Source organism: Chinchilla lanigera, unplaced genomic scaffold (assembly GCF_000276665.1).
Source record: "Chinchilla lanigera isolate Chin_1 unplaced genomic scaffold, ChiLan1.0 scaffold00049, whole genome shotgun sequence".
Classification (NCBI taxonomy): domain Eukaryota; kingdom Metazoa; phylum Chordata; class Mammalia; order Rodentia; family Chinchillidae; genus Chinchilla; species Chinchilla lanigera.
This window is the reverse complement of record NW_004955450.1, coordinates 1,102,404-1,117,040: the sequence shown is the minus strand read 5'-3', so window position 1 is coordinate 1,117,040 and position 14,637 is coordinate 1,102,404. Positions and strand designations below refer to the sequence as shown.

At 40.1% G+C, this 14,637-nt stretch overlaps 1 protein-coding gene across 1 annotated transcript in view; it reads right to left on the bottom strand.

Annotated features, from left to right (window-relative positions):
• The window catches only part of Ube2q2 (ubiquitin-conjugating enzyme E2Q family member 2), a gene marked incomplete at its 5' end in the record, with an annotated part of 49,108 nt that extends 34,471 nt beyond the window's left edge, over positions 1 to 14,637 (bottom strand). Inside the window, 3 exon segments of the mRNA XM_005393461.2 lie at positions 3,077 to 3,181; positions 7,110 to 7,211; positions 14,298 to 14,637. Coding sequence (XP_005393518.1) covers positions 3,077 to 3,181; positions 7,110 to 7,211; positions 14,298 to 14,477 — 387 coding nt within the window.

Below are 14,637 nucleotides of genomic sequence, written 5' to 3'. Positions count from 1 at the left end.
GCCTGCCTGGCAAGCGCAAGGTCGTGAGTTCGGTTCCTGGTACCGGAGAAAAACCAAAAAAAAAAAAAAGGCCAAAAAAAAAAAACCTATATTCTCTGACCATACTGACAAATAGCCCAAAAGTCACTGAAGAATGTTTTTGTACAGGTTCTCATAGCTGGGCAAAGTGGTATATACCTGTAATCCCAACACTCTAGGGCTGAAGCAGAAGGATACAGCAAGCTCCAGGCCAGCTGGGGCTACATAGTGAGTTCAAGGCCAGCCTGAACTACGAAGTGAGACCCTGTCTCAAAAAGCACAACAAAAAATCTTTTCTCTAGACAACTTTTTTGGGTTAAAAAAATGGACCTCTATGTCTTAGCAAATCACCTCCAAAGGATGTGCCCCAGAGACAAGCCTGTAAAAGAGGTATCAAGAGATACAGCAAGAAGAATCATAATAGCATTCTTCTTAATACATAAACACTGGGGGCGCTTGGGATTTAGCTCAGCGGCACAGTGCTTGCCTGGCAAGTGCAAGGTTGTGAGTTTAATTCCCGGTACTGGGGGAAAAAAAAAAAAAAAAAAGGAGAGCTGCCTAGGTGGTCCTCCACACTTATAAACACTGGAAACAACCCAAACATCTTACAAATAGTTGAATGGATAAATGTTACCTTATATATTCACAGATTGGGTGTGGCAGGGTACTTGCCTAGAGTGTTGTCAGGCCCTGGGTTTGATCCCAGCACCAATGAAGGAAAAAATTATGGTATATCCCATGGATAGAATAAACAGAGAGCAATGAAAAAAGAAAAAAGGTATGAATGAATTTCAGATACACTGTTGAGCAAAATAAAGCCACAAACCTATAACATGACAAATGAAGCTCAAAACAGGGAACATTAAACTCTAATTGGATGAAAATGCAAAACGCATACAAGACTGCTAAAACTAGAAAAAATTAAGGAAACGACTGCTATGTGGGAAAAGGTCACCTAATGATCTTGGGGGAACGTGCGGAGGTTTCTGCTGTGTTAGCAACATCCTGTTTCTTCTCTTGGGTGGTGGGAGGTAGTGGTTCCCAGGAAGTCACTGTAACCATGTGTTATGCTAAGCTCACAGATATACTTTCCACATGTTACATTTCACAATAAAGTTCTAACAAGAGTGGGGATTTAGCTCAGCGGCACAGCACCTGCCTGGCAAGCACGAGGTCATGAGTTCGATTCCTGATACCAGGGGAAAAAAAAAAAGAGAGAGAGTAAGGCAAAGATGGAAAAAACCACTTAGGAAATACAAACTGTTCAGAAAATATAAAATTTTCAACTTGCAATGAAGTCAAACAGTACTCAAAAGAAATACAGACCTTTACATATGTTTATTTAAAAACCAATTGATGTCATATTGATCTACTAAAGCAGAAAAAGCAAAAGGGGAGAAATAACGAAGATAAAAGCAAAAAATGAGAAAAGAAAACATGCTACATTTAAAAAATAAAACTAAGATTCTTTCAACAGACTTTCAACAGAATTGATTCTTTCAACAGACCACTACATTAAAACAAATAAGCCTCTAACAAATAATCAAGATAAAGAAACAACTGTAGATTTGGTTCAGGCTCGGGTAGCTTTGGATAGCTACTTAATTAATTCAGTCCTCATGGCTCCCCTAAAACTGAAGTACTACTACCATTATCTCCCCTCTTTTTCAATGGGAGATGATGCACAGAATGATGACATGATCAGCCCAAGGGTAAAAGGTAATACATAGCAGAATTGAGATTCAAACCCACTGCAGTGGCTCCAAAACCTAAAGTCTGGTCTGCATTACAGTATCTCAGAAGCCAGAACTAAGGAAATGTACCATCCCTTCATGCTCCCGCAGGCTTTCACTTGAGGATATACTCAAGCAAAAGAAGGCTAAGCCAAGAGAGACAACAAGAAAGCCAGAACAGAGGGGGTCTGCTCAAGCAGACCAGATGAGAAAAACCCCAAGGTGACAGCTGCACCAGAAGGCTCCAGAGACAAGGATCACAGAAAGGGACTAAAGATAACTTTTTTACACTAAGAATTATTAGTATAAAGATGACTCTGGAAAACAAAAGGCTATATAAGAAAGGAAATATCATAACAGAAAACCTGGCTCTACCCTGCAAGTGATAAACCAATGATTATTCATATAACTAAAGATAAGGTTTTAGGAAAGGTAAGCAGTAAGTTATAAGAGCTAAATCTAATCATACATACATGTGCAAGCACTGCATTGTTTCACTAGTGTAAAACCTGAAAGAGTTAATTTAAACTAGGAGGAGGTATGATAGACATTGTGAAATGATAGGAAAACACTCAAGGGTAAAGGGCAACTGGGATGTGGGAAAAGAGAAGGGAAAGAAGGAGAAATTTTGTATGTATGTATATACAGGATAGTTAACATAGTTGTTCTACTGTCTTCTATTTCTTTGCTGAAAGAAACTGTCAATGAGTCCTTGATTGATCAATATTGCACGTCTCTATCTGTTTTCATGAGAAACCACTTTGAAGATAACAATATGTAATATAACAAGCACTGTTAATTTCCTACCACTTTGTTTGTAACTCTGTATTGTCTGTACTGTTCTTCTGCTATTTTGTAAAAGGTTGTCTGTCAAAAAAAAAATTTAAAAAAAATAAAAATATAAAAAAAAAGAGCTAAATCCTCACAAGAGTAAAAGCTAAGTAGATAAACCTAGAAATTCACATTGCCTGCTGGAATTGATAGCATTTAGGTCAGGCCTTAAGGATTTAGCAATCAGGCAACGGTAACTGAATAACCAAAGTCAAGCAATCCAAGAAGCAGTGACTATTTACAGAAACCAGAAATATTAACAAAAACAAAACAGTGGGGCGGAAGAGCAGCTGTTTGCCTATTATAGTAAATATCAGCAGCTCCCAAGAATGAAAGGTTACTTTTAGTATCTAAAATACAAAGAAATTCAATAAAAACAAAAAAAATAAACTTCTAAATAAGTTGCATAATAATAAAAAGAACAAGCATCCTAGTTTTACTTTTGACTGAGACAATTTATTTCAACTCTTGAACACTGAGAATTGTTACTTTACCTGACCCGTGGGTAGTGGCTGATCTAGCATCTCAACATCCAGGTGCTTAGGAAGGTTATATAATCTGCAGAGTTCACATATCAACCACTTCAATTGCTGACGAAGCTACAAAACACATTTCAGTAAATAAACATTACTTAAAGAGCCCTTAGAAAACATGAATAATGCTACTACAATTACTGCAATCAATCCAGACAGAAATGAAAAAGTTTGTTACTGCTCAACTTCAGCCTAGGAATAGTATCACACTCAAATATTTTTAAGGGCTGCTAGTATAAGAAAGTTATTATGGGGGAGAAAGTAGCTATGTCTTAAGTATAATCCCTTATGCAGCAGAATGATATCAACAAAAAGGCACAGGAAAGAATTCCGGACACTGTCCAATTTCTAGTTAATTTCTTTTTCTAGAACCTTGCAACTTCAGATAAGAGAACACTCATGCATTTAATAAGCTATAAAAAATAAGAAGTGCTATTGTATATAGATTATAAAATTACATGTCACTGTCAGATTCATTTAAAAGTGTAGAGGGAAATGTGATCTAGTAGATAGAGTCTTGGAAAACACATGACCTTGGCTATGGTACCTAACTTCCTGAGCTTGAGTCCTCCCCATCTGTAAAACAAATTAAAACCTTCTCAGAATGGTAAAGACTAAATGAAGCTTTCTGTGAAAACACTTGGCACTTAATTTAATGCAAAGGCAGGAATGGGGGATTTCACTAGGAAAACTGCTAAGACTAGCTCCTTAAATTTCCATTTTTAAAGCCAGATTATTTTGTAAGTACCTCTGTTGTAAGCAAAGTAAATCACAGATATAAGCATGTTTTTTGTTGTTTAAAATGTTTTTAATACATAAATTTAGCAATTACAGTTAAGAATGGGCAACACTTAACACTCAACTGGGAGCTAACAATGCAATTTCACTTGTTTAGAAATAGTTTTCTCAGTGTGTCTGACCAGAAAAAGGGTAGAAGAGGAGGAAGCAGGTTTATGAGGGACTAAAAAAGCAAATCCAATATTAGAATGTGTTAAACCAAGCAAAGAACAAGCTTTCCAAAGTGAATAGTAAATTAGAATCAAACAAAATCCTCCCACTTAAAAGGGAACCCACACTGTGCGGGTTATCTCTCTCATAAGCTGTTTCATGGTAAATACAAAAGGAAGGTGAGGTGAGGGATCAGGACGTGGCCCTGGACACTCAGAACCTGGCACAGGAGGAGCTGCAGGAGCACTGAGGAAGAGGCAACATGTATAGGTGTCAGACCATGCAACAAGGAAACAGGGCAATACATCTGCCAAGAATTTCATTTTATGCACTTCTCCCCCACAAAAAGTGTTTGAAGGATAGAAAAAGAAACTAATATCCTAGTGAAGATTTAATAAATATTCAGAAGATGGATGGACAGGTTTTCAAAACTTACTAGACTATTCTGGGGGGCTGGGTAACAGAAGTATAAAGAACTCTAAGATAGTTCCTAGGTTCAGGCATGAGTAACCAGTTTCATTATTTCACTTTGTCCACCAACAATCATGAAGCAAATGATGGGGCAGTGGAGTGCTCAGAGATAGCAGTGTAACCTGACACGTGATCATTTTAAACACCATGGCACATCTGAGTGAGATTCTCTGGACATATATGATACACAGATACATGTAGGAAAACAGAGCTTCATTCCAGCTAGAGATGCAGATTTAGGAATTCCTGGACTATAGGTCATGAACTAAGTAATGAGAGTAGGAGAGAATGGAAAAAGAAGAGGTGCACCAGGAAAGAACTCAGGAGGCCAAGGCAAGGTAATAGGAGATAAAAGCAAGAGACAATTGTCTCACAGAAGTCCTCCGCAAAGTACCAGTTCCCAGAGGACACAGACATGCCTTGTTTTTTGTACCCATCAGACAACCTCCCAAAGAAACCAACTAAGCTTTTTAAGAAATAATTTTCTATGTTCTATTAACAGCTTCCTGTATTAACATAGGAGAACAGATTTTTCACAACACTGTATATAAAAAGGGCTGATTGCTCATGATGTTCTGTGCCTTTCTTTCTCATGTATCTTGGAACTTCCTACGTTGCTCTTACAGACTGGCTGCATTCTTCTTAACTACAACAGACTATTCTATCATACAACTATACGTCCTAATTTATATTTAACCAGCTCTTTATTGGTGAATACTAAACCATAAATATTGAATGGAGGAATATTTCACCAAGGAAAAAACCACCAGTTCAAAATACTGCAGAGAGGTCAATTTTGGGACTAAAAAAGGAATCATTTGGTTGGAAAACCACGAGATAAATTTTTGTGCAACAATAAAGACAGAATCTAGATAATCAGTTAAGGAATTAAAAGTAAAAAAAAGAACTCAAAAAACATACAGCTTAGTGCCTCTAGAAAGTAGGCTATGAAAAACTGGCAGAAGGTATAAAAAAGAATGGAAAGTGAGCTGTTTTTTCACCATGCAAAAATATTTACTATTTCCATAAAATTTTTATAACCTATTTAACTGAGTATTTTTTTGATGTAACATTCTAGACACTGAAAAATAACTCCACTTATTTCTGCTATTATAAAGTGGAATCATTGGGTCTTCAAAAGCTTTTAAAACAGGCAGCAGTAACAGGCTATGCCTGTCATTCTCTCCTACCATTCTCTGCTGGACATGTGAACGTGTCTCTGTCTAGCTTTTAATTTTTACCTCTTACCTTTATGACTCTCCGTACTAGCCTTAACTCCTAAAATGTTTTCAAACTGATGTTCTGTTCTTCTGTTCTTAATTTTAAGAACAAATGTGTTTAAACCATCTACAATTCATTTTGATAAAAATCTTAAGTTAAACACTCTTCCCCCAGGTGGTCAATTCTCCCCACACTATAATCTATCCTATCCTTTTTGAGTTAAAATACCAATTTTTGCTTTTCTTTTTTTTGTAGTTTTGAGACAGGGTCTTGCCGCACAGTTCAGGCTGGCCTTGAGCTCACTTTGTAACCCAGGCTGGCCTTGAACTAGTGACGATCCTCCTGCCTCGGCCTCCCAAGTGCTGGGATTACAGATATGCACCACCACGCGCAGCCTTTTGCTTATTTTTAATTCTCATCCTGGGCTACAAAGTGAGCGCAAGGCCAGTGTGAACTGAATGGCGAGAACTTGTCTCAAAAAGACAAAAAAAGAACCATGTCAAAAGTAGTCATACTAGGTAAAGAAAACTGAGATTTTAATTGCCTTTTTTTTTCTGGCTTGCCTATATTCCTCACAATGTACACTCAGGAGTTCATATTCAAAATAAAGGTTTTTGCACTTTTATAAAATGGAAAGATTATGCTTCTTTACACAGTAATCCCCACTTCTCTCCAGTTCAAAAAATGTTAAAGGGAAAATTTCAGAAGGAAAAATACGTAAGTTTTAAATAACTTTTAGTATATTGTAATCCTTGTTTTACTTTATTATTGTTATCAATATTTTACTGTACTAATGTGTAAATTAAACTAACATACATATGTTAAGTTAAGGAAAAACAGCCCACAGAGGGTTCAGTACTATCCATCGATTCAGGTACCACTGACAGTTCTGGATGTATCATCCATAGGTAAGGAGAAACTACCATATATAAAAAAGCAAAACAAACTTTCCATTTGAATACCTTTGGCTTTCACAAATAGATACACAGCCCCTTGTTAGAAAAAGCAACTTCCTAACTTGTACTGGTGTCATTCTATCATTATTCTCCTTCATATCTATTTTTCCTTTTTTCTACTTCCCATCTTGGCTAGCGGTCACTACCAAAAATGCTTGCTTGGCTTAATGGTTACAATGTAGGGAAGACAGGCTCCTACTTTTCCTAATCTAAAGCAAGGCTACTTCTGTGAGAAATAACAAAAGAGAAACTAGGTAATAAATAGAACTTAAAGAACTTACAAAAACAAAAACCAACTCTGATCTTTAATCTCTCCTAAGAGTAGTCATGCTTTTATATCACACTACCTCTTAACATGTAAAAAGGAAAAAAGAAAGTAGCTTGGCTTATTTTCTTACTGAATCATTGTTCTTAGTATCTTCTAGACGTTCCAGAATCGATGTCAGGTTTGGGTCATCAGAGTCTACAAACCATATGGGTGAAGACAATGGATAAGATTCCTGTTACAGAGAGACAGCAATGTTAAACACATTTACATACAGCCTAATCTGAAACCACGCCCCTGAGTGGCAAGGTGATCGTGGACTCAAGTACAATGATCAGGAGGAAGAAAAATAACACATTAAAATCCATTTGGGGAGAACCAAATCTCATTTTATGGAATTTAAAAAATAAAGTTGCTAAGTTTTATAGTTTAATCTTGTCAGCCCCATGTCATGTAACTTTATTTAAGTCTAAAATCAAACAGAAGCACTTTATTGAGCAAAGAGTATTACTGAAAACTACAATACACTGTGAAAGTCTTGTTTTATTTTTTAAAGAAAGAAAAATGGTATTCAAATACCAAGAAAGATAGGCTTCCTTCCTTCACAAAGAAAGGTCTGTCAAGGCCTCAAGTCTTCGGCTTTCACCTTTTTCAAAAGTTTTAAAATCTAGAATCATAATCTCTCCAAAAGCAAAAACAAGTTTTAAAAAAAACCAACTTAAAGTATAGTCTATAGGTTCAAACTGTACTACTTTTGACTTTTAACATAATAAAGTTACATTTCTAATATCTGGAGACCTAATTCTAAAATGTTAAAAATAAAACCAAGGAATACATGTCTCTAAATCCTTATCAATGTTAAGAATGGTTTTTCTAGATCTGTTCACAGTATGCCTGCCTTCTGAGTAGCACATAGAGAAGTTACTCTGAGATTTCCCCTACTACCTATCAACCAGATCTAAAATTTACCCCAAAACTTTCCATTTCTTTTTGGACAGTATCATAGAATGTAATTCCTAAAAAAAGCATTGGTTAAATGTAACACAATGAGTGCAGAAGGTGTTAGAAGGCAGAACACAGAACAGTAACATACGGCCGGCGTGGTCTATCTGCAGTTTTTTGCTGCCCCAGGAGCACTGTTTGGGATAGCCGTTCCAGGTACAGCCACCATCTGTTCACCCATGTCGTGACGCTCTTAAATACTCCCTTGTAGAATTCTCTTCCCTGGATTTAGTGACTCACCTCTAACAATCAGAATACGAAAGTAATGAGAGGTCACCTCTCAAAGTAGGGTAGCGATAGACAACATCTGTGTTGTTCAACTTCTCCTGCTTTCTTAATCAATCCCTCTGCCAGAAACGAGCGGCCACAAGGGAGAAGCCCCCAGGGCAAGGACTGAAAAGGGCCTCTCACCAGAAACAAGCTAAACTGTGGCATCAAGTTAGTCCAACACCCTACACGGTGTAGTAAGGTGATGAATCCTGCCATCAAGTATGTGAGAAGAGTCTCTGTGTGTCCACCCTGAGACAATTGCAGTCTCTTCCAACACCTTCCCTGACCCAGGTGGTGCTGTACCAGTGAACACAAGGTAACTGTGCACACTCTTGACCCCACTGTCTGATGACATCTGTCATCTTAGGCTGCTTGGTCTATTACACAAACCAAGTACTACCAAGAAACGCTTTTACTATTTTTTTAAAATACCAGTGTGTTGATTTTTTTTAAAAAGTCAGCGAAGTAAGCATCACACGCTTTCACTCAACTAATAGACATTCACTACTAGACATTAGGAAATACTAGTAGATATTAGGTTCAAGTTAAGGAAAATCCTGCACAGTTTTGAGGAGCCACTACTTTAAAAACTATAATCTCAAGTGCCTTCCTGGCAAGTGCAAGGTCCTGAGTTCAATTCCCAGTACCAAAAGAAAAAAACCTACAATCTCAACTATAATACAGCTGAAGCCACAGAAAATGAATATTTTAAAACATTTTGCCAAACATTCTTTTAAGAAAAATTCAGGCCAAAAAAAAAAAGAAAAATTCAGGCCAGCCTAGGCAACTTCGTAAGACCTGCCTCAAAATAAAGGCCCTGAGAGGCCAGGCATGGTGGCACATGCCTGTCATCCCAGTACTCGGGAGGCTAAGGCAGGATTGTTGCAAATTCGAGACCAACCTGGGCTACAAAATGAGCTCAAAGCCAGCCTGAACTGCACAGCAAGACCCTGTCTCAAAAAAAGACTCCCCCCAAAAAAAATCTAAGCAATTTTTCCTACTGACAATGTTTAAATGCTTCTACCACAGCTTTTTCACCCATTATGAAAATTTTAAAGATAAATACAGAAAAGTTACCTAAGGATCTAATTACTCATCTAATTATTTATCTACTTATTGCTGCTCTTCCATTCTATTAGTTTTCTAGTGATATCAAGGCTCATAGAATGAAACTGTAATTGTCTTTATAAAGGTTATTCTACATGGAAAACTTTCAAATAGTTTATCACAACTAAATACCTACCCCAGAGTGCAAAAAAGCACAGTAAAAATACTAACGCATGGTTAAAAAATGCATACATAGTCTTTTTTTTTTTTTTGAGACAGGGTTTAAGTTCATGCTAGTCTTGAACTCACAGCATTCTTCCTGCCTCGGTCTCCCTAAGTGCTGGGATTACAGGCCTGCGGCACCACACCCAGCATGCATACATATTCTTGTGATCTAAAAAATGCTTAAATATTCAAAGACAGGCAGCAAATTGCTACTCAGAACACCACTCTAAGTAAACTGTCAATGGTGGCAAAGAAAACAATGGTGTTAAAAAGGTTTTGAGCCACCTAAGCTGCAGAGGCCCACTGGATGGTTTCCTGGGTTCTGCGGTATCACAGACACTGTGACAAAGGCCTGAACAAAAGGGTACCCTACTTTGTTATTCTCCAGTAATGCTTTGTACTAGGCAGTGACCATTTCAGTTCCCTACCCTTCAACTAGCTGACATTCTGTACTACTCTTTACTAGGTCTTAGTTTAACCAAAAACAACAGTAACAAAGCAACCCAAGTTACGAACAGAAAAACCATTCATAAATCAGAAACCTAAGTCTCTTCTCCATTTCTTTCAAAGAAGGACATAAAAGTGGGGATGGAGGAGGATAGATAATCACTACAAATTTAACCCAACAATTATGAACTAGTCAAATAAATGAAAATGATTGTTCCTCTATGCCTGAAAACACCACTCAGGAGCTTAACCTGACATTTCTGATTATTTCCAGATGCTTCTCTAAGAGTTCAATTTGTAAAGATAATCTTCCCCAGGACGGTAAACCAAAGAAAAGGTCCATAGACTCCTTAGTCCATATTTATTTATGATTTGCTCTGAACAACTATGGCTGGACTATTTTTTTTAACAGTGTAAAGGCGGTGGGGGTGGGGGTGCGGGGGGACAGCAATGCCTTACTTCCCACAACAAACTGTTTATAAAAACATTTTCAAAATAAAGTGCTGTTCAGCCACAAATGGTATCACTTTCATATTTGTAAAGTACAGGTTATTGCCAAAGAGCTGTCCATTCGCATTTATCTTTCAGTTTCATTTGTTTACGAGCTAATTTACTTCCTGAGGCAGATTATTTACTTGAAAACATTTCCCTATAAAGAGTTCCCAACTGCCAAGAAGTCCATAAAATGAAGTTTTGGGTTATGTGAACTACTTCAAAAGGACTGAAAGAAAGCCATATACAGTACTAGCTCTCAGTAAGGCCGCACAGGCTATTAAGCTGCTTTGCTGTTAGGTGTGATCCTAACAACTGGATGCCAACACTGACTGGTAATTAGGTCTGTTTACTGAAAATGGAAAACAATACTTAAGTTGGCATAACAGTCTCTCATATCACAAGTTCACAGAAAATAAGGATGAAGAAAGAGTCCTTGAGGTTGGGAAGACCACTCTTTTTCCTTCATATTCAGTATCATAAAAAATTTATAAAACCGGAAAAAATAGCTGAATTTCCTTGACCTAGAGAAAAACCTGTACCATGTTTTTTTGGTGTTGTTGCTTTTTTTTAACTTTTGCAACCTGTCTTTCATTTGTAGTCAAATTACAGATTTTCTATCACATCCTCAGTGACCTTTTACATATTTATGTTCTACTAATGATTTTCTCTACACTTCTGACAAACTTGGCAGCTAACTTTCAAGGTAGTTAAGACTTCCATTCAAACAGAACATAGCTAAAATGGTGGCAAAGTCAGTAAAACAAGTATTTACTGAGTGGAAAGTAAAAAGCGTAAAGCATAATTACAGAATAGTCTCCTTGCTACCATTAAGAAAAAAGACTAACAGCCAGGCATGGTGGTGCACGCCTGTAAACCCAGCACTGGGAAAGCTGAGGCAGGAGGATCTCAAGTTCAAAGACAGCCTGAGCTACACATTGAGACTCTGTCTCAAAAAAATAAAACAAATAAACAAGAAATAAAACAGAAGCACTCCCAACTATAACAGAATATAAAACATAACCCATGCAGAAACAATAAAACCTAAGAAGAGAAGGAGAAATATCACCATGACCCAAACATGACCTAGAAAAGCCTTAAAAGAACATTCAGGGAGCAGTCAGACAGAAAAAGGTGGATTGGGGTAGGTAAGATGTCAGGGGTCAAGAGCACAGCTGACAATGAATCCTAAACAAGGGCACAACATCTTTAGAGGATTATTCAGAAACTGGCATGCACATGTGTAAAGAAATAACTAGTGTGATACTACTCACTGAACCCTTACAAAACGAAAGAATCCTTTTTGTAAGCACAGAGATAAGACTCACATAGAATTCAATAAATAGCTGAGCTGCCTAAGAAGAAAAAAAGCAAGAGTCAAATCATTTTCTTTAATGTGCTACAACTTTTTACAGAACAAATCTCAAACCTAGTAGACATGTACTGGCATATGAAATCCAACTCCCATGTTTTTCCTTGCTTTGTCCCTTCTAAGGGAATGGCACCAACACGAATAAGCCATGTAGCCTTCTTCAAAATATTCACCCATTTTCACAGTCTTTACCTTTTAGAGACACATACTAAAATATAGAGGAAGTGATACGATATGCCTAGAAACTTGCTTCAAGATAATCCAAAGTAGGGTACAGATGAAATAAGATTGCCCTAAATTTACCAGTGTTGAGGCTCATTATCTAGTCTCTCTATACTATTCAATTGTTGTATGCTTGACATTTTTCCATAATTCAGTTAGCGCACTCATATTGAGCATACATAACTCTGATCATAATTCACTAGCAGCTCAATTTTAATAGTTCCTACTAGCAGTACTATTATACTAGTCCCTGCCATAGCATCTCTTCCCTGAGTGTCTAGTACCTTTTTTTTGCTGTGCTGCTGATCCAACCCAGTGCCTCACACACACCAGACAATCGCTCTACCCCTGAGCTACACCCCCAGTCCTCTAATTTCACTTCCTACTCCACTTCCATTGCCACTACCTAATCCAGGTCATCACTCAGTCTCATTGTTCATGCCAGGCGTGGTGGCACATGCCTGTAATCCCAGCACTCGGGAGGCCGAGGCAGGAGGATCGTTGGGAGTTTGAGACCAGCCTGGGCTACAAAGTGAGCTCAAGGACAGCCTGAACTGCATAGAGAGACCCTGTCTCAAAAAGACAAAAAAAAAAAAAAAAAGTACCTTTGTCTGTGGCAGACTATCAGCCTCCAATATGAATCTCAACAGAGCACTGCTGACATTTTAGGTAGGGTAATTAATTGACGTGGCAGACCGCCTGAACATTGTAAAACATTGGGAATCCCTGTACTCCTGGCATTAAAAGCCAGCCAGGCAACATTTCCACCCCACCTTCCACTGGGATAACCAAAACCACAATTTTCTCATGCCAACCTCTACGGGAAACCACTTCTAGTCCTGGATAGCAGGACACATTTCCCAATTTACCTGAGTAACTTAGTGACTCCCATAGCCTACAAGTTCTATCATTTAACTCAGTCCTGCCTTTTCCTGGCCATACCTCAACTTCTACCGGAATAATCACCTTCCAAGTCAACAGAGTCAATACTATTAACTACTTCATGTTCACTACTATTATCCCATATTTGGAAAATCTTTCACTAGCCTAAAGCCCGGGTTTCTCAAATCTAAGCAGAATTTGTCAGCAACCACACTCAACCTTCGGTGTCTTGTTTGGGTGGGGTTTCCTCTGCCTGAAATGCCCTACCGCCAGACTTCCAAAATTACACTAACCTTCTCCTAGTCTTCTCTATGCTACACCTGCCCTCAAGTCAAAATTAGTGGCTCGCTTTGGCTTTTCTAACATCACAGTAGTCAGCCTATTGTGTAAAACTCTCCCTCTAAACGGTGAGCTCTTGAGGCAGTCTGCCCAGTTTTGAAAGCCCAGTATCGTGTTCAATAAGTGAATTCTCTCCTTACTAAGCACTTGATTGCGCTGGGGATTTTTTTTTTTTTTTTTTTGGAAACACAGTACTCATCTTCTCGCCAGGGAGTCTGCTAACTACTTTATGATCAGTTAGCCTAACTCCAAAGACATTGCAAACTACCCGCTCCCGTAGGCCCTTGAATACCCTCTGACCTCACCAGAGGGCGTTAACCCAACAGATTTTCGGTGTTAGCCATATTTAAATACCACCTTTATTTCGGTTATGACAGTGTATTCCGCGTTGGGGGCCAATCACCTAAAATCAACTGCACACGACGAGCCTCACAGACACTCTACGGAGAAAGTTATTTAACACGTGAATCCGTGCTTTACCGGGCTCCGGGGTTTCTAGTGAACTCGCCGCGGGATGAAAGCGTCTTCGCGCGACCCCCAGGCTGCCCGGCTCGCGCGCGGGGCCGCACCCGCGACTTTCCCGCGGGCCACGAAGCACGCCCGAGCCGCGCCCTCGCACCTGCAGCGGCCCGGGGCGCGCGCCAGGCCCGAGGGACCCGGGAACTCAGTCCTAAACTCGTTACTGCTTAAAACGAGTCCGTGTTCGCGGTCACGAAGAAATGAGCACGTGGGTGGGAGGGAGACCTGACGGAAACACAAGTCGTTAAAACTTAGGGGCGCCTGACCCGCCCCACTCGGGCTCGGACTACAGCCAGGGCCGGCGGAGAGCGGCCATGGCGACCCCGCGAGGGCGACGGGGGCCGTGAGGGGCCAAGAGCCGGGCGGACGCACCCTCCGCCTGCTCCCATCAGAGCTTCGGGCAGTCCCCCTGGGGCCTGGCCGGACCGCTCGCCGCAGAAGGGGCAGCCCCGCCCCGCCGGGCACCTGGGGCCTCTCGGGGTCCCCTTTGTCCAGCCGCCTCACCGTGATGTTGCAGTGCAGAGTGAGCGGCTGCGGCGGCGAGCGTGGGCTGCCCAGCGGCGGCACCAGGAAGTGGCAGTGCAGTTCGTCCAGCTTCCAGCTGACGATGCGGAACCGCTCGTGGTTCTTGTCGAAGATGGACGCCAAGAACTTCAGCTCGGCCTTGAGCCCTGACACAGCCATCTTCCGCTCATCTCCGGCAGGGCTCGGAGGGAGCCGGCCCGGGGCGCCGTCACCGTGACCGCCCGCGGCCCGGGCCGCGCTCTGGGCTCCGCGTCCGCCCGAGATCGTGAGGCTGGGCGAAAACGGCGAGGGCGGGCGCGGCGGTCTTTGTAACCGACCG